This window comes from Centrocercus urophasianus, unplaced genomic scaffold (genome assembly GCF_019232065.1).
Source record: "Centrocercus urophasianus isolate 14NV4802_14NV808 unplaced genomic scaffold, USGS_Curo_1.0 seq_12, whole genome shotgun sequence".
NCBI lineage: Eukaryota > Metazoa > Chordata > Aves > Galliformes > Phasianidae > Centrocercus > Centrocercus urophasianus.
In genome coordinates this window covers 26,656,896-26,683,036 of record NW_024884364.1, presented here as the reverse complement: position 1 = coordinate 26,683,036, position 26,141 = coordinate 26,656,896, and the positions used below count along the sequence as shown (strand labels likewise).

The following is a 26,141-nucleotide window of genomic DNA, read 5'->3' as shown; positions in this document are numbered from 1 at the left end:
GTTTTGTAAAAAAAAACAATTTCATTAATCATTATTGCTTAGGTTCATCATTTGTTGCACAAAATTCTCATTACTTCAGAAGGATTTCCATCTATGACTGATATCAGTATGTGGTTCTTAATTACAAGCCAAGTACTTGCACAAGTTGGAAAAAAAGTGTATGCACAAAGAAATGACAATCTGTTGTTAGAAAAGGAGAGAGCAAGAGAATTGTGCAGAATTCATGGCCTGGTAATTTAAACCGAAGAATGTTGAGCCAGGAGGTTCCTGAATCCTGATTCCAGGAGTTGCTCTGACTCACTGGGTAACCTTGGGTAAATCACTTGACCTTCTTTTGTACCTCAGTCATCTTCACTGAAAATTAGGTGAAAGGCTTGACCTCACTGAAAAATAAATGCTTAACTGGCACAGAACTTTTCTAAGAAAAGAAATTACAATGACTGTAGGATTTTTTAGCATATTGTGTCACTTTGCATGTGTTCTGTGGTGCAAGAGCTGTAGTTTGATATGTTCTTGAGTTTAAGTACTAGAGATCTCTGTATGTTCATAAACAAGGGTATTTTTTTTCCAGAAGAGTTAACCACCATGATTTATAATTTAGCAAAAGCTGAGCTTTACTTGCTGTACATTGATGCTCTTTTTTGCTTTTTTTATTCCTATACTTGAGACATCGATGGAAAATGAGGCTATATGACTTCTGCACACTATTGGCTCAGAGAACCTTTACAGATAGTCTCACAACAGATTTTAAGAAAATTCAGAAATACTCATATCGTTGTTTTGCTTCCCAGTACTCCTGGGAAGAAAATAGCTGTGGTGTAATGTGCCTTACAACACATCCAACATAGCTCTGATGTGCTTCTAACGTACCTGCAGGGTGTTTTGTATTCTGATACTTAGTGAGGATAGAAGTTTTAGATGACTTGTTAGAAATACTTTGGAGTATTCCCACTTTATATCAGTAATACATACCCTGTTCCTACAAGGTGCAGAAATTCTTTCTAATCCCATTGGAATCATTATTTGCCACTGGTCTGCAGTAGGTACTGGCCTTCAGTAGTTAGTAGTGGGACCTTGTGCAGTGCAAGGTCCACTGTCAGGAATGCAGAAAGTGAAGGTGAACCAGAGTCTGGGGATTTATGACTGCAGCTGACTCTCTTTATTTCTTACTTGAGCATCTAAACAGAGTGAGCTGCACCAAGATTCCCATGAAGACCGCCCTCCAGAATATACTGGGGTTCAGAGCCTTCAAGTTGCTTTCATACTGTTTTAATAGTTTACTGATGCAGCCATACCTGCTTTCACATCAAAAGGAGAAGGAAGGCTGTTAAGAAAGACTGACAGTCCTTTTAGCTGGTTGGTCTTTTTGCTGTATGAGAAGGAAACTATTTACAAGGCTAGCTCTTCTTCACTTGCATGAGGGTAAACCCCTGCCTCCTCTCCATCTGTTCCTTTTACCATTTTGTGCATTCCTACAGGATAACTTAACTAAACACCATCCTGCTGGTAAATTTATATTATGTCATTTTCACTCAGTGGGAACTGTCAACACCAGTAAGATGCTTCATTAAGTAGAAAACATCAGATGATCTACTAGCCCATTCTCAACCAGTCATCATTTTACACAGCTGCCAGGAGCCCTCTTTCTTCCTTTTTATCCGTAACCTGGTATGAAGTTCATAGTAGTACAGAATTGTGAGATATTAAATTTGGCATCCTTCTTAAAAGCTTTCATTTTAAGGTTTGTGTTCCTTATGTCTCTCAGCCTTTGCCCAAAGCTTTCACTGGAATTTTGCTTACATGTAGGATCACTTGAAGGATCACCCATAACCTTCTCACTTTGGTTCTTATAACAGGAAGTACCCTACCAATAACCATGCTAATGTCCTGGGCAATGCTTCATAATACCAGCACGTTCATGCATGTGGGTAAGGAGGGGACTTTTCAAATAGAAAGGGAAATGCCTGTTGTCTTGCTCTTGGATGCAAAAGGATGAAAGGCACAGGTATAGAAACACTTTGTTTCTCCCACCTCTGTGCTAAAAAGAGCATACCTTTGAGATTACAGATTGTTGTGGTATTTTAAATTTTTATTATTTCTAATGAAAAACCAAAACAGTTTTAAGAGTCATCAGAAGCTTGTTATATATGTTAATCTAAGTCTGACAATAGTGTTTTAAAACCAGAAGTTTGGATAGAGAAAGATTTAAGTCATGATAAGAATTTGGAATTTTAGTTCTACAAAATTATTCGGAAGTTGCATTCAACATACATACAAAGTTAACAAGCAAATCAATGTGTACAGATGATAGAATTCATACATTTAGTGTCTTGAACAGTTATTACTTTCATTAATATAACTGGTGGCTTATTTAAGAGCTCAAATACTGTCAGAGTAACTGTATTTGGGAAGCTATTCGCTACCTCTTATGATGTTAAAAAAGATATTTTCAAAAATTTTGAAAGTAACAAGAGACTCATAAAGACTTAGGGAACCTCTCAAAAAGCATAAGTATGCCAGGTAAGTGATTAATTCTCATCATACTGTAGAACAAAGGCCCAGTTTAATAAACCAAAGTAGGCAACTGTTAATGATGTATGTCCTCAGTTCACCCCATTTATCACGATGAAGATAAAAGTTACAGTGCACTCTAATTAAAGGTGAAGCCAGTAGCTGGACACTTTCCAGAAGATGACCCTGTTTCAGTTTCTTGTATTTTTGACAAAGTATTTGGGTTGAAATGTTCTGTGTTGAATAGAGAAGCCTGAGAAGTGTTTCATTTTATTTGTTTATTCTGAACTACAGAGATTGTCCAGCGATTTCTGAGGGGGAGATTAATTTGCAAACGTTTTATGCAGAAACTTGGAGCTTCTCTGCTCAAAGTGATGGACTTGAAATTTGGCTGCAAGCTTCCTTGTTTGTGAAGGGTATTCTTCTGTCCGTGTGAGGGAGGAAAAGAGAAAGGAAGAACAATTTCAATATGCAGTGCAGGAGACAAATTCTGCACAGAAAGTACATCTCACGGGTGCTGCAGCTCAGGGTTTTTTGGAATGTAAGGGACTTCCCTCAGCCTCAGCAGGCTGCTCATTAACAGATAGATCCACAATGCTTCACCTCCAGCTGTGCTGATTCCTGCCTTGTGCTCAATTCATGGGACATGAGGAAGGGTGGTGGGTAGGAGAGAAAAGAGAAGGGCAGCGACTGTATCATATTTAGACATGGAAGCTAGGCATCAACTAAAGCACAGTAAAATCCCTGGCCTGCTCCAGGGGCATTCACATTGGCAGCTGTAGAATTTCTGTAGTTTAATGTACTGTGACCACATTACTTTGACAGTAGACAATTGAAGCTGTGTGTACTTACATATCTCATTGCAGGGGCTAATGCAGGAGCTGAAAAGCACATTTAGAAAAGACAAAGAGTTCTCTCTGAGGCTGGGACTGATATTGTTGCAAGGAAGATGCTACACCGCAAAATAATGGGTTAAGTGAATGTTTTAAGTAGCAGAGAGTCTCATAGATGACGAAGCTGAGCATCCTTATTGACAGTGCCTATTATTATGTCACTGAATATATGTTCATGCGGGATGTGGAATGATTATGCAGAAGAAAGATTCACGTAGTGAGTGAAGTACCTTCAATAGGAGGACCGTTGCAGAGTGATACCACAGGGTGTTAAGAAATTTGAATTCCACCCTATAAGACTAAATCCTTTGTATCATTGAGTTTTGGGGAGCTTTGGGTGGTTGTCAACGGTAAAACCATGACAGTGGTGCTACAAAATGTTGAGCACTCTGAAGAATAAGCTCTCAGACTGCTTATTCATTCCCAGATACAACTCATATCCTACACCAAACGCAGACTCCATGCCATACCTAGTTTAGTGAGCATGGTCGTGATGGGTTGATGGCTGGACTGGATGATCTTAAAGGTCTTTTCCAACCTATATAATTCTATGATTCTGCCTTTTAGAACAGTCTTCTAGTTTTTGTTATTCACGCACAGTTGTTCAGTACCCATTCCAGTGGCTTAAAATGAAACTTCTTTTTCATTAACAGGACCTTGTTTCTTTGTTTCACATACATTCTGCAGTTAAGTAATTTCTTGCAGTGTTACAACCCTGCAAGAGGTCTCTTGGGACAATGAATGCAAAAAATTCTTCCTGCAACCTTTAAGCATAAGAATTGTCTCAGAGAAGGTTGCTATAGTGGGACAGGTCTAATCAGCATGGTATTTTCATGCTTGCTGGACTAATTTTATGCAAGTACTTCTGTTTAATTGATTGGAAGTATGTGCATATTCAAGTGGACTTGGAAGTAAATCACAAGAAACTCCAGAACAACTCAGCAAAGCAGTGCATTTGCAGACCTGATTTAAGTGCAGAACCATACCGTATATACAAGGGTACCTCAGCAAATGTTAGTGGATATGTCTAAAGCCCTCTCCAGAAAATGTTTGCTTAAGTTAGCAGAAAATTTGCTACAAATAATTATTAAATGTCATCAGAGAAGTTCTAGTTATTTTACTACTAGGCATGTGTTGAGGTTCATTAACACATTGGCTGTGCTTCTCAGATATAAAGTATGACCTGGTGCCGTTCACTGCATTGCAAACAGTGAATGCAAACATAATGATAACATTATGTATAAAGGCAGCCAAAATCAATATCATCTTCATATTCCCTGAAAACTCTCACTATCATTGTATTTAGATTTTGGCAAAGTCAAAGGTAGTAGTCCTCACTGACACAGTAGCTGATCATTCATTAAAAGTTTAGCTTGGGACACTTTCAGATAATTTGTTCGATCAGTTAGAAGTGATGCACTGTTTATTTTGGTTACTCTGTCTGAGAAACACATGTGTCTGAAATAATAATTATTTTGCTCTGCATCAGCATTTGGCTTAAAGAAAAAGATGCCATCTCTTCAGAGCTTGTATTCGTATAACACTATGTCAGATTGAAACTTAACATGTATTTACTGCATGTCAGTGCAGAATAAAAGCAGCATTATCTGGCTCATAGTGTATCACCACAGGAAAGTGTTTTTACCTACAAGAAAAAAATAAGCTCAAAATGTGCACATAAAATACATCAGCAATTAAACTTGCCTTCTGTATAAATAATATTGAATTGTTATGTTCTTGCAGGAATGTGTTTTTAAGTGTAACAGTGCAGCACAGCAATAGTAAATATCAACAAGGAAAAGGCTGCTCCAAAACTAGTGCCACGTGTTTTATTATGTTGGCCCACAGTGTCAGAGGTAGATGTTGGTAGTATGGCAGTAGAGACTGAACTTTCTCACCAATATTCCATTACATTTTGCTGCCATGTGACACATGACGGCGGAGGGGCAGTCTGACAGAATGGCGCCTGACGTGGAAGTGCATATGAAACAAAGGCATGGAATTGAATTCCTCCATGTGGAAAAAAATTGCATTACTCAACAGTTCCTGAACATTTATTGAGACGTAAGAGTGGATGTGAGTACAGGGAGGCAGTATTTGGGGCATTTTGACAGTGGCAGTAGTGGTGTGAAAGACAAGCCATGTTCCACACAGCTCTGCGTAGTTGTCCCACCACAGAATGAAGAGCATCTTGATGAGCTTATCCACAGGAATTAGTGGATTACAACCACAGAAATGTGTATGGAGCGGAGTATGAGCTTCAGTGTGTCAGAAAAGATGGTGGCAATGTTGGAATATTGCTAAGTTTGCACCAAGTCCCACGGATGCTCACATAGGAGCAGAAAGACCACTGTATGCAAATTTGCCAGGACCTATTGAATCAATACAGGGCTAAAGGTGACAGTTTCCTGGATCCCATCATTACTCGTGACAAGATGAGATGTCACCACTATGAGCCAAAGTCAAAACGGCAGTCCATGGAGTGACAACATGTGAATTCTTCATCAGAGACAAAGCTCAAGATGTAGCTCTCGGTGGGCAAAGTGATGTGCACTGTCTTTTGATATAGGAAATAGAGTTGTCCTTCTGGATTTCCTGGTAATCAGACAAACGGTCAACTTTGATCACTGCATCATGTCATTCAGCTGAAAGCTCAAATTACAAGAGTAAGGTCAGAGAAGAAGACCTTTCTTGTGCAACATGGTAACTCCAGGCCCCAAACCAGTTTGTAAACCTCAGAGTACTTTGCTGATCTCGGCTGTGCCGTCTTAATACACCCACAGAATAATCCAGTTGTGGTGCCTTCTGACTTTCATTTGTTTGGGCTGATGAAAGATGGACTGTGTGGGCATCATTATCCTCCCAAAGATGCTATCAGAACAGTGTTAACATAGTGGGTCACCTCCATTAGTGCAGAATTTTGCAAGCATGATACACAAGCTCTTGTTTATCTCTGACAAAATGCATAGCTAATGGTGATTATTGTGTTGATAAATAGTGTTTTGTAGCTGAGCATTTGCTCTATCAAATAGTGTTGATGTGCTCTTTGTATCTGTTGATGTTTCCATGGAAGTAAATAGGAGGCATTACTTTCAGAGCAGTAGGACTGGCTGCTCTTAGTCATCATTGGTATAAATGAGATGACAGATCAAGGTTCTCTTTTCATATCTCAGAGTTCCATCCTTAGATCAGGAACTCAGCATCACTGGGAGCTGGACTGCAAGAAATCCTTATTTCCTGTCTTCTCCAGACTTATTGCATACTTCTAGTCAGATAGCTACTTTCAGAGTCTCAGATACAGCTAGACAGTGAGTGCTGCCTTTATTTTCTTCCTCTTGGCCTCTATTCCAAAGCAGATGAAAACAACATATCATAAATTTTATATACAACACATACATTTATACTGATTTTCTGCTTTTTTTTCCAGCCTGTATTGTAGGTATTGTTACTGTTTATACTGTTGTCATTGCTGTTACTATGGATATCAGAATATGCTATTCTGCCATCAATATTCCTTCTTTTGTCACCTTTCAACTAACCAAAACATAAAACCTAGTGTATGTAGAAGACTTTTAGTAATTGCAGAATAACAAAATGTGTGTCTTCAGCCACATGGGCTATTTGAGTGCATCAGATTTATTTCTCTGCAGTGGCTGCAATGGGTGGTTTTTGCCCTTATTAAAAGCACTCGTGGTATAACTCTGGATATCTTACTAACCACCTCAAGGGTGAGATTGAAGACTGTGAAAACTAAGTCCAGGCTTGAGCTCCCTGCAGTTTTGGTACCCATTCATTCTTATACCTCTTGGACAGTAAATTGGTTGTGAGATAAACCGATGCACATGTGGAAATTAACGTTAAACCTGATGTTTACAGAGAAACCAATATGTTGCCTGCCCAGAGGCTAGAGAAAGTAGGAATCACTGGATTGAAGTGAAGATTTCTGTTATATAAGGCCTAATCTAGCAGTGGAATGGGCTCCCCTGAGTATCCAGGATTTTTGCAAGTTACATTGTGTCCTGCTTTGTGTTCACATTGTTTTGTGTTCTGTAGTATAAATACCCAATGCCACATACATTTAAAAATGAAGAACCCTAACAAAAAAATCCCACAAAATAATACATTGTACATTGGACAGACTACTGGAAAACATTATTCATATTGATTGATGTGCTGTAGGGTACTTGCACTTCAACAAGGAGTGCAACAGAACTTTTGTGTTCACTTAGAAAGATACTGTGAAGCCTTTCTAAACAATGGCAGAATGTCTTTGTGAGGTATTAGTTTTTATTACTGCAGATTATTTGGAAAACGTTGAGAACTATAATAAGAACATATGAATAAGTACAGCTTACTGTAGTCTTCATCAGGTATAAATCAGCTCAGAATCAGCTCAGTTTGATGACAAATCAGCTGATGGCACTACATCCTTGCTGTATGCAGCGATGTAAACTCTTTTATCCTCAAGCATAGATACCACATTTCAAGTGGCATGCTTTGTGCTGCTGTTGGAAATTTGAGGGCAAATAATGCATTTCATTTTACTTTGATTGTGGGTTCCAGCTCTTAAACTCTGTTATGAATCCTGGTTTCATTTAATGTATTCATTTGGTTTCAATAGGGCACTTGCTTGGGCTTTCCCATGACGACTCCAAATTTTGTGAGGAGAACTTTGGCTCCATGGAAGATAAACGCCTCATGTCCTCCATCCTGACTAGCATTGATGCTTCGAAGCCTTGGTCCAAGTGCACATCAGCAACTATAACAGAATTTTTTGATGATGGTCATGGTATGTATTATCACATCTTCCATTGATTACGTGTCATTTTTTTCTGTGATATGTTTTTTAAATATTTTATATAAGCTTTTTCATTCCTTGCTTGTCTTGAGACTATCTTGAAAGTGCTTGCAGAACAAGGCAGAGATCTAAAAGTCAGGCAGAGTCTCATGCCCATATTGTGTGGTTCTAATGCAAAAGAAAATAAAGAGTTGATGGAGTGCATGTTGTTAATAACTTGGTTTGAGACACAGAGAGTTTCAGTTTTTTTAAAGTACAAAATTAGTCTTGTCTTCCCAAATGAGAATACTTTCAAAAGAGGACAAAAGGAAATTTCTTTTCCTCACAGAAATTAGAATGGTTAATATGGTCTAGCATTACGCTGCAGATATGTGCAGAGTGTACGTGCTCTTACCATTAAGAGCATTTATTCTGTTTATAAAGCGATTATATTCATTTTGTTTGTGAAGAGGGGCTGTAAACAAGTATTATGACCCCTCTGTGCTGTCTATAACAGAAGACTGCTTTTGCTCCAGGAGCTTACCCTCCAAGTCATATAACTAATATTTATTAAATATATCATTTGACCTTTGGAGAATAAGTACAAAACTTTCATTTTTTCCAACAAGTAGTAATATAAAGTATAGTCTGAACTCTTAAATGAATGTTAAAGTTTTCGTTGTGCTTCCAAAGCAACTGCAGTTCTTAAGCCATTCAAATTCCAAAATGCTGAGATAAAAATGACATAATTGAGTGAATGGATCAAGTTGTTATGGTAACTGAAATACGTATGGATAAAAAGTATGACATGTCTGCTGAATGTAAAGTTTTTTGCTTTTAAGTATTTTGCTGGCTAATTTCAGTGCTCTCTGAAATATTTTCTCCTGTTTTTTCCTATCTGGAGAATGACTTCATTTTTTTTGTCTCAATTTTATTAGATTCATTCAGCTATACTGTCCTATTTTAATGCCCATAATGCTCTGGCATTGACTTAATACTACCAAGTGAGTTTCGACATACGAAGAGACCTTTCCTTTTTGAGTTTAGTTGCATTCACTCCCTTTTGTCTCACCTGGGAGTTTCACAGTATGTATTCACTGACCCTGTAGAGAGTATAATCTATCCCACGAGTGTAAGAAAGTCATTCTGTCATTTTTTTCAGTAGAAGAGGGTAGGAGTTTCAAATCCTTCAGAGCTGCATTGTGGTCTCCTTGTTCAGCCTGTGTTGACTTCCTGTACAACTTTAGCAGTTCTCTATTTCTGATACTTTTCACAAAGTCATGTATTCTTTCCTGCACAAGAGGTGCTTAGAATCTGTCCGCTTACTAACAAATGGGTTAGGATATATTGCCATTTCTGATACTCATGAGTAGTTACCACACAGGCATGTAGTCCCAAAGACTTACTAATGGAATGAAATAATTCATGAAAAATGTGAGCCTCTGGTCTTGTCTGCATATTAGTTTTAGTAGTGATGTTATTGGTATGCTTTCAAAAGCATAGGGTTTAGGAAATGTGTTTTCTTGATAGATTAGCTCCTCATAGACCTTGTCTAAATTAGTGATCCTTTTCTGTTGAAGTTTATCAATTTTTAGATGTTAAGTAAAAGATTTGTCCTGACTGAACACAAACACTATCTATGAAATAAGGACTAAGGCCAATGACTTAAACGGCAGTTTGTTCAAATTATCCTGCTGAGAGTACGTGTTTTATTTTAGGCATGGAACTCCTTCTGGTTTTATTTTCTAGCCAGGGAACAAATCCATAGCTGTAATTCCCATTTGTAATGTACACCGAGTGTACCCAAGCCCAGAGAACCCTGGTAGAGCATGACGACACTTTTCAGGCTGCTTTGGACTGATAATAAGACAGTGCAAATGTGCCATATTTCCATGTTTCTTTCAGAATGAGCATGTGTCTGCTTTTTGAGTTGGTTTTTTTTTTTTTTCTCCTTAGCCGTGGATGATGTATTGCCATGTAGTTACACTACTTTCCCTCTCTTTTTCATTTTGAGAAGATGCTTTCCTGCCATCTTCCCATTGAAAGAGGAAACTCCTCTACCTTTCAAGTGTTGCTAGCAGAGAAAATTAAGTTTAACCATTCAGGTGTAATTCTGAGCGTTGCCACAGACATAATGTAGGCAAAGAAGGCACAAAATAGCAGATACAACAGAAGAATGAGAGTATACAGACCTTCTTATACCAGGCTTTCTTTTAAGGTGTTTTGACTGGATTTTGTGTAGTCACAGGAAGCTCTATCTTTCATACAAAGCATAAGCAGTCTGCATTTGGTGTGAATGGGCATGAGCTTATGAACTGTGCTTTGTGACAAACCAGGCATGTCAGTATTTGTGTGACGAAGCAGATAAATGAAGTACTTCATATGCTGCTCCTTATGGCTAAGCATAATGAAATGTGAATATCCAGAAACCTGGATCTGTGAGCACTATTCTGTAATAGAACAGTATTTTTTCAAACCTTTATGTTTCCCCTATAGATACAGATATTCACCTGTAGTGCTTCAATGGCAAGAATCACAGGGTCACAGAATGGCTTAGATTGGAAGACACCTTAAAGATCATCTATTTCTAACTCCCCTATTGCAGGCAGGTTTGCTACCCACTGGAAGTTGCTCCGTGTCTAATCCAACATGGCCTTAAAAGGCTCCATAACCTTAACTTTAATTTTGTAGCTGCCTTTTGTTAGGTGCTGAGGTTCCTATTTAATACATTTGGAAAGCGATGTTGGGATATGGACTCATCACATAAAAAGTGCACTATGTAGATAACTATGTATTTTACTATGCAGGTAACTGTGCTTAACGTGGGTGCTTAATTCCCACCACAGCATGGAGGGATCTGGTTAATGGTATCAGTGATTTGATTAATGCCAGCAGTTGTATTAGTGGTACTGAATTACACCACAAGCTCATGTGTTTGTACTAGGCAGTGAAATATCTGACTGCTGACTCAATTGTAGACACCAGCATTACATCTACTTATGGTCAGCTAAATAAATTTCAATAGAAATGCCTCATCCAAGGTCAACCAGGAGGTCTGGGAATGATCAAGGTGCTGATTCCCAGTCTCCAGAGGCCCACTCTGAGAATTGTAATCATCACTGTCATCATATCACCATTTATTTTACACTTATAAGATGACCCCAGACAGCAATTTCACATTTAGGAAGAAAATACTCAATTAGTGTCCAGAAGACAGTGACATTTATTATCATCTGCTTTTAGCCAACCCTTTGTAAGATACTAATTGCCTTTATTGTCATGCCAACCACTAGGCTGTGGTATGATTGCCTACAGTTTATTGTGTTTAGTCTGACTATTTGGTGCTCTTTGTAACCTGAAAAAAGGACTATTTCTGTTTTAATTAATTTATATCCTGGTTATCTGCTTCCTGCACAGATTTTATTCTGCCTTCCAAGGCTGTATTGTACATATATAACACTGAGGAGAGAGAATGAGAACGAAATGGCTTGATTAACTTTGTCATCAGTCAAGAATGTTGCATTAGGCCAGGGCACCCAGATGTTTTTTGGTACTCAGGACAAAAAGTGGGAATAGTAGTACATATGTGTTCTATATGCTGTAATGTAGTGAATTGCTGTTCTTTGCTTTTACATAATATATTTTTGACAGCAAGTACTGCCAGTGGTTTAGTTTTCAGAAACTTCAGAAAAGAAAAAACACATCTGTGCTTCCTCACTCTTCACCATGTCTTGAATATTTTACACTCTAAACGGATTTGAATGCTCCATTAATACCATTAATTTTCTATTTCATGGTACCCAGATCATCAATTAGCATTTGCACACCTTGTCTTTATTAAAAATGTCAGCATAATCCAGATCAAAAATAAGGCTAAGGTAAATCATGGTAAGCATAGGACAGATAGAACAAGTTTAACAGCGTTATAGTTTTTTGGTAGTAAGTGATGATGCAGAATGAAATTTTGGTTGATTTGAAGAGTTGGTCTTAGTCTTAAGAGTAAAAAAGGAAAAATTGCAATTTTAGAGGGAAAACACAAGCTATAGACTCATGGGGTATTTGGTGTGATTTTAATTCATTTAGTTTAAACAGTGGAATTCTTAAAGACCATTTTTTCACCCATGATCCATCTGAAGAATTCCGGTATAGGTTGCAAAGTATGTAAATTGTGGTAAGTTATTTTGGCCAAGAATAAGTGCAGTTTGCCAAGACCACATACCCCTTTCATGGGGTGTAAAATAGCTTACGCTCAATAAATAGTTCTGTATGTCAACAACCAAATTTTTCAATAGTAAACAAAATCTGTTAGTAGATCCTCTAGAAGCAAAGTGGGAATTCTCATTTTTAGAGTGCGCCAGACAAATTCTAACTTCTGCAATATATATCAGCATACATATTCAATTCTGTAATTTATATTTATTCTGTTTTTTTTTCTTGTCTTTCTGGGGTGGTTTTCTTGTGCATTTTTGTATAAAATGTATAGCCCTCTACGAACTAATTCTAGAAGCAGCCAAGTATCATTCTTTACAAGGGAAGCCCAGTCTAGATTTACCGCCAACATTAGATTTGATATTCTATTTATATTTTTCCTTTGATCTGTTTGCTTCTGTTTGTGTGTGTGGTTTTGTAGGGGGATGCATTTATTTATTTATTTGTTTTTAAGTGCCTCGCGGTCTGCATTTTGTAATTTGAATTTCAGACTTTGCTTTAGTAGCATTACCATGTGTGATGTTCTGGCTCAAAATTCAAATGAGCGCTTTGCTTGCTCTGCCAGGACTCTTCTTGATCATTTTGTAAAGCACAAATTGATGGAGTGGAAACCAAATAAAGGAAGACAGAATGGAAGACCAAAGGGACCTGAATAAAACTTATTTACACTTATTTTCTTGAATTGGAAATAGCTTGACACCTGGTATGCTGCAGGGAGAGACCACAGTTGCAGTACGATAAGCTCATACAAAGCCTAATGACACCTCAGAGAGCACTTCCAATGACATCAATGTCCTTCAAATGAGGTCTGCTGTCGTTATCGGTCTCCCTAATTTGAACGACAGATACAACACTGCAGAAAAAGTAGGTAATAAGTAACAATAGCTTGGATTATTCTTTTAGGTAACTGTTTGCTGGACCAACCAAGAAAGCAGATCCTGGGCCCCGAGGAGCTTCCAGGACAAACCTATGATGCCATTCGTCAGTGCAAATTAGCATTTGGACCTGAATATACAGTGTGTCCTGGGATGGATGTGTGCTCTCGCTTGTGGTGTGCAGTTGTTCGTCAAGGTCAAATGGTGTGTCTGACTAAGAAGCTGCCTGCTGTGGAAGGAACACCATGTGGAAAAGGGAGGATCTGTCTCCAGGGAAAATGTGTTGACAAAACCAAGAAGAAATACTACTCGGTAAGCTACCAGCTGTGACTCTAGGGAACCTTAGAAGACGTAATGCTCAAAGTAGGAGTGAAAGGCACTTTATTATGAAAGTCAGATTGAAAGCTGCCTTATTTTTTAGCATGTAATTGGAGTGTTACTGGTGAAGGATACAGGAAAAATGCTACTGAGTTTCAGGAAGCATGTTTTCTTCTTGAAGTTTGGAAGCCTACAGTCCTGGAAAACTGGGAGCATCACTTCTAACTAGAAGACACCCATTCAATAAGGCAGGTCTCAGGATGCATGGACAGACTGGCAAGGAATGATTCACAGCTTCCTGATTTCTTGGCAATGGACTCTGAGGCAAATTAGATATGAAAACTTAGTTTACAACCCTCATCTAAAAGTCTCCAGAGAGCTAACTCTAGGGAAGAGAAAAATTGATGGATTTCATCTAGGATATAATTTCCAGAGCAGCCAAGTTTGTACCTATATGAAGGAGTTCCGTCTGTTGGTTTAATACCCCTGAAGAGGCTCATGAGAGTCAAAAGGGTTATAATTGTCCGCTGTGCAGTTCAGATACTTTGAAATTAACTGGGAATACAAAGCACTGCTCCTTCTGTTATACCTACAGGAGAGATACAGAACTGTAGAGCTTTGTGAAGATATTTACAAAATACAAGAGTCATTCAAATAAAGCAGCAGCCTTTGTAACACTCTTCTTTATAGACTGGTATATTTCTTCGTGCAGTATCAATTAATTGTTGGAATATGCTACAGAGTCAAACTGGCAGAATTGTAATATATATCCGAATGCTCACTCTCTTGCCAGTATTCTTGAAATGTTAAGCTGCTGGTTCAGTGCTTCTTCACTTTCACTGCCCAAATTTTTGATTTATGTGTTCATTTCCTGCCTTTAAAACACTCTGAAATACAGTCTGATTTATTCACAAAGTGAAAAGAAGAAGCAATTGCCTAATTTTAGATTTAGAATACTGTTCATGTAATTTGAGTGTATGGTGAAACTATGAATATTTTGTCATATCTGTAGTATATGTATGAAGTAGATAATTGGAAACAAAACTCATCAATGTAAGGGATCGTTTTAGCTCATCCTTTAGAAGTCAGCATTCAAATATCGCTAAGAATGCTTGCTTACATAAGCTAGATCTCATAATACAGAGCAATACCTACTTAGAATAATAATTGTGTTTATTATTCACAGACAGCCTTATAATCTTCTGGAGATGGTTTATGGGGCCTGTTGGTGGCAAATCAGTGCCAAATCAGATGCCATAATTCTGCAGATAAAATAAACTAATTTCAATGGTAGAAAGAAGGCTCCTAACACCATTTTATCCCTGACAAAATGAGCAAGGGAACACCTTCAGTTGGGGGAAAACATTAACAATGTCTTTGAGATTTAGCACCTATTCACACTTGGATGTTGATGTCCTTACTTCCCACTTTTCATATGTTTCAGGCATCAAGCCATGGTAACTGGGGGTCGTGGGGACCCTGGGGACAGTGCTCCCGTACGTGTGGTGGAGGCGTTCAGTTTGCTTATCGTCACTGCAATAACCCAGCTCCTAGAAACAACGGCCGGTACTGCACTGGCAAGAGGGCCATCTATCGATCGTGTAATGTCACACCTTGCCCAGCAAATGGTATGTTAGCTGCTCCAGCCTCTGTGTCCTTAGGTAGTAAATGTTGAACATCTACTGCGAAAGGAAACATCCAAGATCTGTTGTAGTTTCTCTAAAGTGTGCTTACCAAGGAAGATTTCATCACTATTAAAATATGGCAATTCTTCCCTTATCCCCACTCTGACCTCATAAATAAAAGGAATCAAATGTAAAGCAATTTCAGTCCTAGAAGATGAATCATAATGCTAACTTCAGTCCTTCATAGCTTATTGTGTCATGGGAAGGTTTCCAAGCTCTAAAAAAATTACAGGATTTGAAGGCCTATTCTAAGTAAAGAGGTGAAGTATCATAACTTAAAAAGTTATGTTAAAAAGAAATTGGAATAATAGGGGTGCATAATAATATGTGCAGCATAGTCTGAAATAGTCACTAATAATGTGAATCATTCTACAGCTAAATCTTTTCGACAAGAGCAGTGTGAAGCAAGGAATGGTTATCAGTCTGATGCAAAGGGTGTCAAAACTTTTGTGGAATGGGTCCCCAAGTATGCTGGAGTGCTTCCTGGAGATGTTTGCAAGCTCACCTGCCGAGCCAAAGGAACGGGCTATTATGTGGTATTTTCTCAAAAGGTAATGATATCTCCAATCGTAATTTCGTGTTCCAGTTAAGTGTCCTCTATCTTAAAAAACAGTTCCCTACACCAAGGAAGAATGCATTAATCATATGATTTAAAAATTTAGCTGTGTGATTAAATGTAATGGTGACATTCAGTGGTTATAAATTAGGACCAGAAGTGACCTCTAAAATTAGACAAGTTTTTCCATACCTCAGATTATGAGTCCATAAAAATACAGGCCTGTGAGGGCACTCTGCAGTAGTTTCTTTTCAGTCATGGCTAAAGGACTTATACCTGAAGACTCATTTGTGAGTCTGAGGTCTTCTGGATGAGAGAGAGCACCACAACTGAAGTATAAATTTTGTCCTGAATGATATTAAAAATGTCTGGAGTAACTCATACAAAATCAGTTACTAAGAACTAATTTGCCAATTCGTATAGATGTGACTTGTGGTCAGTCTGTCATATCAGATACAATTTGAACTGAAATATCTTCCATGCCTACGCTTGCAGTTTTCTGCCTCTTAAGTGGTATACACGCATTAATGAAGTGAACTGAAATTCTCAAGTTCCCTGGAGCATCTCTCCTAAGAAGAAAGGCTGAGTGTTCAGCCTTGTCTGTTCAGCCTTGAGAAAAGACGACTGAGAGGGGACCTGATCCAGGTCTATAAATATCTAAGGTGTGGGGGGCAGAGTGGCGAGGCCAAATGCTTTTCAGTGGTGAGTGGAGACAGGACAAGGGGAAACGGACATAAGCTGCAGCATAGGAAGTTCTGCACAAATGTGCACAAGAACTTCTTTACAATGAGGTGAAGGAGCACTGGAACAGGCTGCCCAGGGAGGTGGTGGAGTCTCCTTCTCTGGAGATGTTCAAGACCTGCCTGGATGCCTACCTGTGCGACCTGCTGTAGGGAGCCTGCTTTGGCAGGGGGGTTGGACTCGATGATCTCTGGAGGTCCCTCCCAACCCCTACGATTCTGTGATTCTGTGATTCTGTGAAGTACTCTTATTATTAGGAAGATATGACTTGGTCATTAAAGTCTGGGTCATTTTATTGCTTTGCTTCACACTGCTTTCAGACCTTTGCTAAATTTCATCTGCTGTGGCACTGAGAACGTTAGAGAAACTCAGTCTGGGTTGTCAGGGTAGTAAATCTGTTCTGTGGTGACAAAAATAAGGTTTTTTGCCAGTCAGATACACAGAAGCACTTTTTTTTTTTTTTTTTTTTTTTTTTTTCCAGTGGTAATTTTAACTAACAGGCATTTGATTACCTAGGTAACTGATGGTACTGAATGTCGGCCGTACAGTAATTCAGTCTGTGTCCGGGGAAAATGCATCCGAACTGGTTGTGATGGCATCATTGGTTCAAAGCTCCAGTATGATAAATGCGGGGTATGTGGAGGAGATAATTCAAGCTGCACAAAAGTCATGGGAACCTTCACCAAAAAGAGGTATTAATCTTGAGTATTAGTAAATGTATCTTATTGTGCGAATAGTAGCTCTACTTGTGTGCCTCATTCTTCCCTCCTCTAAATGCAATCTACTGTCATATGAAGATTAAGCAAAAGTGTACATTGCCAGTGCTTTATTGCACTGTTCAGATGTTTACAGCTGGCCTCTTAACAATATCCTGAAACTGGCAAATAATCACCTGACAAAACACTGCACCCAGTTCATTTCTGACATAAAGTACTAGTGATACAGGTGAGCAACCAGTCATAGGAAGTCTGCCTAGAGTAAAGCACACAGTCTGCTGTTTGCCAGTCTTGCTATGCCAGATGGCATATGGTTTTTAGAGGATAGGGAGAAGGGAAGACAGTGATTAATCGGAAAGCTATTGGTGTCAGAGGTATATCTAGATGTATCCAAAACTCAAGGTTTCCCAGGTGATGCTATGTTGGCAAGGCACACTGGGAGTGTGTTTAATATCATCTAGTAGATATCATCATTTAGTAACATAGATTCCTTGCATAGTTGGTGAAGAGAAGTAGGCAGCATTAGAGCACAGCTGTAAAAGTAATCCTCAGTAGCTGAAAGTGATTATACCCTAAAATCTCTTTCCACACTGCTGAGTATACAAGGAGCTTAGGTGACTAGGCAAGATGTCAGATGTACACACAGGCTTATATGTGACATTTTCTATATCCCTTACTGTTCACTGGGATAATATTGATCTCCAGGTGGACAAATATTTTTTTTTAAATTAAAATATTTACAGCAGTCATCCATAAGCCATTTTTCTGTCAGAGTTCAGCTTTTAAGTATGATACAACTTAATATAAGTAAAACAAAAGCAACTTCCCCATGGTTTTTCCTTACTCTACAAAGCAGAAGCAAGCTTTGTACCAAGATTACTGATGTCAAGTAAGTCTGCCTCTGTCTGTATTCTTGTTTCCCTTAAGATTTGTGTAAGAATTAGGATTTTTTAACCACTGTTTATATAGATTGCAAGGTCTCACTGGACTGCTGTAGTGACCTATTCTTAGGAACTTTCAGTTGAACATTTATACACAGCACACAACATCTTTTAAAATGTACATAGAATTTATGTCTTACAAATTCTTGCATATACATGAAACACCATTAGAATTTGAAATTTGACTCCTGAAAGGACCTTTCATTTATATACATTTTGACACACTGATTAATAGTAGTCAAAAATTTCCTCAAAAGTGAGTTTGTTATAAAAATAACCATAACATCTTCTTCCTGGTAAACCAATGATTACTCACCTAAGGACGGCCGAAATACCTCATCCAAAAAGAACGACTTTCTATCCAATTTGGTACTTACATAAACCAAATCTTTTCTAATTTGTAAATATTGAATGAGTATTGAACATTAAATATTGAATGAAAATTCTGAAATGCCTGAACAAAGAAGACTGTGTGACATACACTTCATGTGCTTCAGTAGTAACCCTTATTTTTCAGTCCTGTTTCCAGCAAAAATGCAAGAGAGCCTCATGAATTTTAACTAGGCCAAATTTGTAGTGTAGATAAAATTGGGAACAGTGGGATTCCACTGCAATTATTCCTATAAAGGTACCATCTTACTCCTCAAATCATGGCTTTAACTGAAATGAGACCAGTTGGAGAGTAAAATACTAATTTGACTTTGCTGCATTCAAATAGTTGTCTCACTTAGTAATAATCAAGCTCTAAGTAACGTGTGTTTTAACTTGATTTTTATTTTCATTTATTTTTTTATGGGGAAATTGTTTGATATAATTCCTTTATGCGGGATTTTAAAAAGAAACCCTACATTAAAATAGTAAAATCTTAATTGTCTTTTTTCTCTTAAAATGATCAAAAAAACAATCTCCTGAAAAACTCTTTCCTAAGGACTTTTTTAAATGGCCATAAAGTTAATTAGTCAGAAGTTGGGAAATAGGGGAATTAAGGCTGCACATGCTTCTTTTTGCCCATGGAATGTTGCTGAGAATATTGCATTCTCTAGCATTTTTTTTTTTTTTTTTTTTTAAACAGATGATTTTGTAACTTTAATAACGTGTTTTAACAGAGCTATTTTGGCAACTTTTAAGTAAAAGTATTTCTGCAGTGCTGTGGAGCAGAGGCACCCAGCTTGTTATTTGCACAATATCCCTTCAGGTTTAGAGAGGTGATAAATTAAAGGAGTTTTAGTAGATGTCCTGTAACTGCTTGAAATAGCATGGGAATAGAACAAGCATTTCATCTTTAGTCTCTGCAGTCCCTAATTGGGCAATCAAAATTTGTGAAAGTGGTAGTCCATTTTTTAAACAATTCCAGGAGACTGTCGCTGTCCTGCATTGGATGTCTATTTTCTCGTTTCCTTTCCCCAATCCGTTTCAGCACTAGGCACTTAAGATACAAGGTACTTGCAGAATGGTTTTGTCACAGGTTTAGAAATGAAAATAAATGTTTCCAAAATCCAGTTTGTAACCTATAGCTATGTATAGCGTTCAGCCTTCTTCACTGTGTATCGCTGTGGTTAAAACAAATTACACACTTGAGATAGTAAAAGGTTTGGTACACTTGCAGGTTTTGAGTGCCTGTCACTTTCAATAGAAAAGTGAAATATCTCTTCCTAAGTTTGCATTAACGCATTTCATAAGTACCTACTAAGAGAACTTTATGCTGCAAATTAAGCGTTTGAGTGCACCTTCTATTAGACACTGAACAATTCATCTTTGGAATTATGAATTTCAAAGTAAACAATTTTTTTCTCAGTGATCAAGATTATTTTTAAATGTTCCCAAGGTACTTCTATCCAGCTGTTACTCTGCTCGTGCTTTCCTTAATCATTATGGCAAAGACAGCAAGAAACAGCTGTAACCAGTGCATATCTCATTATCTTTTCTTGGCACGGAAAATGTGCATCGTATTTCATATCTCCCACCCTTTGCTGAAATATATAAACTATCTGTTATTTTTCATTCCTCTTGTATCTGACTCATGTGAAATCATTCCTGAAGCTGAAGATTAAGCAGTTTGAATTAAGTGCAGTAGAAATTTCTTCAAGAACACAGTGTTACAAAAGACAAATAATGGAACCTGATTAAATTAATCTCAAATGTGCCTCAAGGCAGATGGATTCAGGGCCTGAACAAAAATGAAGCAAGTTGTGTCTTACCGGTGATTTCATTAGGCTTTGCAGTAAGACTTGAGTTTTATTTCACAGCAGCTACTGACTACTTTTTTTCCCCTCTGTAGTAAGGGCTACACAGATATTGTGAAAATCCCAGAAGGAGCAACTCACATCAAAGTTCGTCAATTCAAGACTAAAGACCAGAGCAGGTTTACTGCCTACCTGGCCCTGAAAAAGAAAAACGGTGAGTACCTTGTAAATGGAAAATATATGATCTCCACTTCAGAAACAATCATCGATATCAACGGAACTGTCATGAACTATAGTGGCTGGAGTCACAAAGATGATTTCTTGCATGCAATGGGACACTCTGCCACAAAGGAGGTTCTTATAGTGCAGATACTTGCAACTGACCCAACTCAACCAGTGGACGTCCGTTACAGTTTCTTTGTGCCAAAGAAGCAAGGGCAAATGACTAACTCTGTCACTGGCAGTGGCAGCAGCAGCAAAGTAGCTCCACAGCTCACACAACCCCGGTGGGTGACAGGGCCGTGGCTTTCTTGTTCTCGAACATGTGACACGGGATGGCACACCAGAACTGTCCAGTGCAAAGACGGGCATGGAAAACTGGCTAAAGGATGTCTTCTCTCTCAGAGACCGTCAGCATTTAAACAGTGCTTGTTGAAAAAGTGTTAACCTGTGGTTGTGATCTTCTTTAAAAGAGGTTTGATGAAGCCATTGTTGACATACTGGTATTAGGTCTGCCCAGACAGAGAGAAGCAAAGGCTTCAGTGAATTTACATAAAGTCTCAAATTATGGGCAGAATCTGCCTATTTGGACCAAATGAAGATGTGCACTGCTTTGAAAAATAGTAGGGTGATCTTGATCTGTTTGAAAAAAAAGGAAAAAAAAGCATTAAAGTTGCTATAAGCCCTCTGTGTCTGCAAAAATATAAAATAAAATAATGAAAAAGAAGAAAAACTAGCAAATGGAGGATCCTGGGATATTTGAAGGTTACAGAATCATCTCCCCTTTTTCACCTACCTCTAATACAGTATGTCCTTAGAAAATGTCACCTGTACCCATGATACCACGGAAGCTTATTTTATGCTATTTTGTAAATACATTTGATTTGGTTTGTCACTTTATATCACTTGGTTCTACTAAAAAAAAATCAAAAGACAAGCTATGTAAGCAAAGTGATTGACCAAAGTATATCTGCAGCCCTCGTGGACTTTGGTCCAGCCTTCAGAAACGGCTGCAGATTTTTTACTGGAAAATGAAGAGCTTGCTGCTGGTTTTAAAAAGTAATTTGATTTTGACAAAGGGAAATGCATGTTTGTTCTAGGGATTTCCTGATAGCAGATCATAATTCTATGACAAATTCTGTGTTTCCACCAAGAAATTCTCAGAGGAGCTCTGCAAGAGTGCAGACCAAGGATCCCCACAGGTGCATTGCTCATATACCAGCACCATCAGCAGCTCCTTACCATGAGTATGTCAGACACACATAGGAGTAATATTTGTCTGCCTGAAAGAATCTGTGTACCTGTTTCTTGGTAAACCCTCCACTAGTTCCAACTTTGTCACAGCGCGGGATCCCTGTTGTTGCTGAACAATAGCTGCTAGCTCCTTCTTTCCAAAAAATAAAGGCATACTGTATTTTGTAGAACTAGTTAGAGAACCAAAAATTACAGGTATGATAAACAAGTGTCTTCTAACTCAGATATTCTGAGGCTATGTTCAACTGCTTTCTCTGTTATTTTCTCTATGGCTTCCACCTTGAATCTAACAATGTGTAATGTACCTACATCTTTTGAAGAGGCTATAAAGGTCAAAAAAACACAGCAAGCAGTTAATATTTTATCACTTTTTTGTCCATCATGTCTAACTCTGGTATTCATCTTACCAGCAGAAGTTTGTAACTGTTTGTCTTTTTGTTTGGTTTTTTGTTTGTTTGATTTTCATGTTTTGTACATCTACCACATTTGGGAGGGAGAGGTGTCAGTAGGAAGTCAAACCACATCAGGATGTGGAGGACTTGCCCAACATCAATAAAACTATTTCCACAGTACAGGCAGAAGTTAGTATTAATTTCCCTTGAGAGCAGCTTCTGAATCCCATTACTATCCGGTGGAAGTTAGTGACTGAGGAAGGACATTTCACCATATGCAGGTAACATGTGGGGAGTCCACACCAACACTTGTTAGAATTGCTTCCTTTCATATCAACAGGCTTTGAATTAAACCCTAGGATGACAGGTACAAGGTGGTAGAACTCCATCCATCTTTTATTTCTCAGCTTGTCAACACAGGAGAGTATGAGTGCAGGAAGATTTTCAGACACAGCTGTGAGTCACTGGTACTTAGCACTATACTTCCCCAGGCTTCAGGCTCTTCAGAAAATCCCGGTCATGAAATCAGAAAAGAAATCTTGTTTGTGTTGCAAGAAGGGCAGGTCTCACTCCAGGCTGACATAAACATGTTTTTGCAACTCTGGCATGTTTATTTGAATTCTAGAAAGCATGTGATGATTTTAAAACAGCACAGAGTTGCTACATCAACGAGTTGAAACCTGGAGAAATATCTGTTTTTGTACTCTATTCTAAGTAAACACTAAAAGGGACAGGGTCTCCTCTTTAAAAGTGAACTGCAAAGGAATGTTATTAGTCATCTTCAGCTTTCGAGAATGTGTGACCTCCTAATAAAAATGAAAAACATGGATCTTAAGGAAAGTTGGCTACTCAACAACTCATGCCAACCTAAGAACTTAAATCAAGGCTCTGAATATTTGCAGAGTTCTGGAAATTGCTTATGTCTTTTCTACCTTATAAAATCATGTTGGAAGTGTCTTATTTTCCTTTCAAGTAAACTGATTTTTATATTTATATATGTATAAACACATGTTCTAGGGCTCTTAAGGAAGGTCATAACAAGTAGAAACCATCGTAAGTGGAAAGATAAGGAGCATAGATTTGATGTTTGTCCAGGCCTGCAGCTGCTGAATTAATTGGCATTTATTTTTCCTGTGTTGTATCAGAATAGAGACAGAATGTGCAAGTATTTGTGTTTGCGTTATAGAAATAATTTATTATGTACTCAACAAAATGAGTAAGGCTTTTGGATGTTATTCAGACTCCAGGAGAGTAATACCATAAACGGGTATAAATTTTAAATCTTCTTTAGATCAAGAATTTTTCATAGAAAGAATCTATTTATAAAAAGTAAATAAATGCAAGAGCAAACCACTATACTGATTTTTTCCATTTTCACCAGTGTAGTAGTGAAGGAAATGGGCAAAAAGAAGTTGCTTTTATATAAAATCATAGAATCAGAATTGTTTGAGTTGAGAGGGACCTTTAAGAGTCATCTGGTCCAACTCCCCTGAAATGAGCAGGAACATCTACAGCTAGATCAGGTTGCTCAGAGCCCCATCCAGCCTAATGGAAAGGAGCAGACTAAGGAAGCTATCCTAAAAGTGTAAGGTGAACTAGGGCAGCCTGCTATACCCAACATTTGCTTTTTAGCTGATCTTTGTTACCAAACTGCAATCCCCAGCTTTGCTTTTTTAATTTATACCTACTTCATGTAACTGATGAATGAAAAATTGGTGCAAGGTATGTGAATTTGCCATTACAACTAGTGCTTCTAACTAAATTCCTCGTTGGTCATACTGTTACATCACTGTTTACGTTACTACTGAGTCTTGCCAAACAAGATTCATCAAATGCTTGCAATGGATAGAGGCACTGTCTCAGAAGCCCAGAATACAGAAATAAGCAAGCTTCATTGTTAAATTCACTGTAGACTTTTTGGGACACATCTCCAGTGCCTTAGATTGGACCCCCTTTTGAATCTGTGGCTTTTTACCTGCTTTTCGAATGAGACAGTGTACTTAGAAAAAAGCCTTTCATTTGCAGTTTGATTGTATGCATGAAGTTCAGTTTGTCTGCCCTCCTGTGGAAACAGTTTTATCACAAGGGGAGAGGGAATAATCTTGTGGATTAATAACAATTGTATTAAAAAAAAAAAAAAAAAAAAAAAAAAAGCTCAGCACTGAAAAAAAAATAAAATAATTTATTTGTTTTTACAACTAGTATGTGAATGGATGTAATGAATTTATTTATTCTTATTTAACAAAAATATCAATTGTGCAAATTCTTTATTTAAAATGTTTGCTATCATCTCTGTCTCTCTTTCTTGCTCTCTTAATTTATGCTTCAAATTTGTGTTGAGTTTACATAATGTATGGCACTGGTTATTTTTTGTTTGTTTTTATTTAGAAAGCTTTCTGCATGGGACAGGAATATATGTGTATACGTGTGTGCACACTGTATAGATGTATATTCCTTTTCTGCTGCCATCTTTCTTAGAGAAGTTCATGACACCTGATGCTCAAACCTCCTCATTACACTTCAGTTCTAAAATATCTCAGTCATAGAAGTCTGTGGACAAACACAAAAAAAAAAAAAACCCACATTCTAAACAACAGACTCACTTCATATAGGCATGTGCAATTGTGTTCTGCTCCTTAGTAGTTTACCACTTAGGTTGATAAGAGCCTTACCATTTGCGTCAATGGGAGAAAGCTCAGGCTTGCAGTAAATGGGATTCCTCTCCATGTAAATGAAGTTTCTCTGAGTTGTCAGGGTGGCAAGTGAGTATTCTCTCATGCAGCTTCTTATGTTTAAGTGAAATCACTACAGAGAAATTGTTTTGTGTGCCTCTCTGCAATTACAGATTAAATGATGTACGATTTGGTTTATGAAAAGTGAACCATTATAAAAGCTACCTTTTCAATTTTTTCATCTTTTATATACTTATATATCTATTTATGATAGCTATAAAATGTCAAAAGCACAATTTGTAAGGCTTTGCAATGTTTTTCTTCGTTTTACTCTAGTTCTTTGCACCATGTCAGGCAGTGAGACACAAATAAAAAGCCAGCCAAGCATGCATTCCCAGTATTTCCATGAAAATAACAGTATATGATTACTCCTAGTTTTTGTCTAGTCCAAATTCTGCTAAGCTCGAAGGAAACTGTGCTGGGCTGTGAGGTAAAAAACAAAGAACAAAAAACAAAACAAAAAAAAAAAAAAAAACATGTAGTATAGACAAAGCCATACTATCAATTGACTTAACAATACAAATTGTTTTTCTAACCACTTCTCCGTAAGGGTAGCACGACAGATGACAAAAAATCTATTTCAAACTATAAAAGGATATCTTCCTCATCAGTGCCCATATTCACACAAGTTACATTCCATCTCATCCTCTGTACCCAATGTTTGCTACTGTCCAGGCCCTATGGAACAGCCAGAGCCAACCATGAGGCTTCAGATGAAGTTATAAAGGCCAGTGGGTGACGCTTCCTCCATTAAAGCCCACTCCAAAACACCTGGAAATAGCAATAAGCCTTCTCACTTTGATGATCTTTGGGCTGAGCTTTAAAGAAGCCTTATACAGCTGAAACATTGGTAATTGTGGATTTTCAGCAGAATGTTTAGGTATGTCACTGTTTCTCTTTGTGATCACAAAAGCTGCGCGGTTCTTTCTCACTGAGGAAGACAGAGCCCATGGTATGAAGCAAAGTTAGATTCTTCAAGCCCAGGTTGCAATTAATAAATAAATAAATAAATAAATAAATAAATAAATAAATAGGACCACGCAGTTACTGATTTTGAGGCCTGTGTTCCTTTTAGTTAACTGATTCATTTTTATAGAGTTGCACCCATACTTACCATTGGTAACATTTTCAGTAGTCTT

At 37.9% G+C, this 26,141-nt stretch overlaps 1 protein-coding gene across 1 annotated transcript in view; it reads left to right on the top strand.

The window, feature by feature from the left end:
* Positions 1-24,423, top strand: part of ADAMTS5 (ADAM metallopeptidase with thrombospondin type 1 motif 5) — a 43,731-nt gene extending 19,308 nt beyond the window's left edge. Inside the window, exons 3-8 of the mRNA XM_042810037.1 lie at positions 8,026-8,193; positions 13,294-13,577; positions 15,028-15,211; positions 15,644-15,819; positions 17,082-17,257; positions 20,501-24,423. Of these exons, the coding sequence (XP_042665971.1) occupies positions 8,026-8,193; positions 13,294-13,577; positions 15,028-15,211; positions 15,644-15,819; positions 17,082-17,257; positions 20,501-21,071 (1,559 nt within the window). The 3' untranslated portion in view covers positions 21,072-24,423. The remainder of the gene's footprint in view (positions 1-8,025; positions 8,194-13,293; positions 13,578-15,027; positions 15,212-15,643; positions 15,820-17,081; positions 17,258-20,500) is intronic.
* Positions 24,424-26,141: the final 1,718 nt, after the last annotated feature.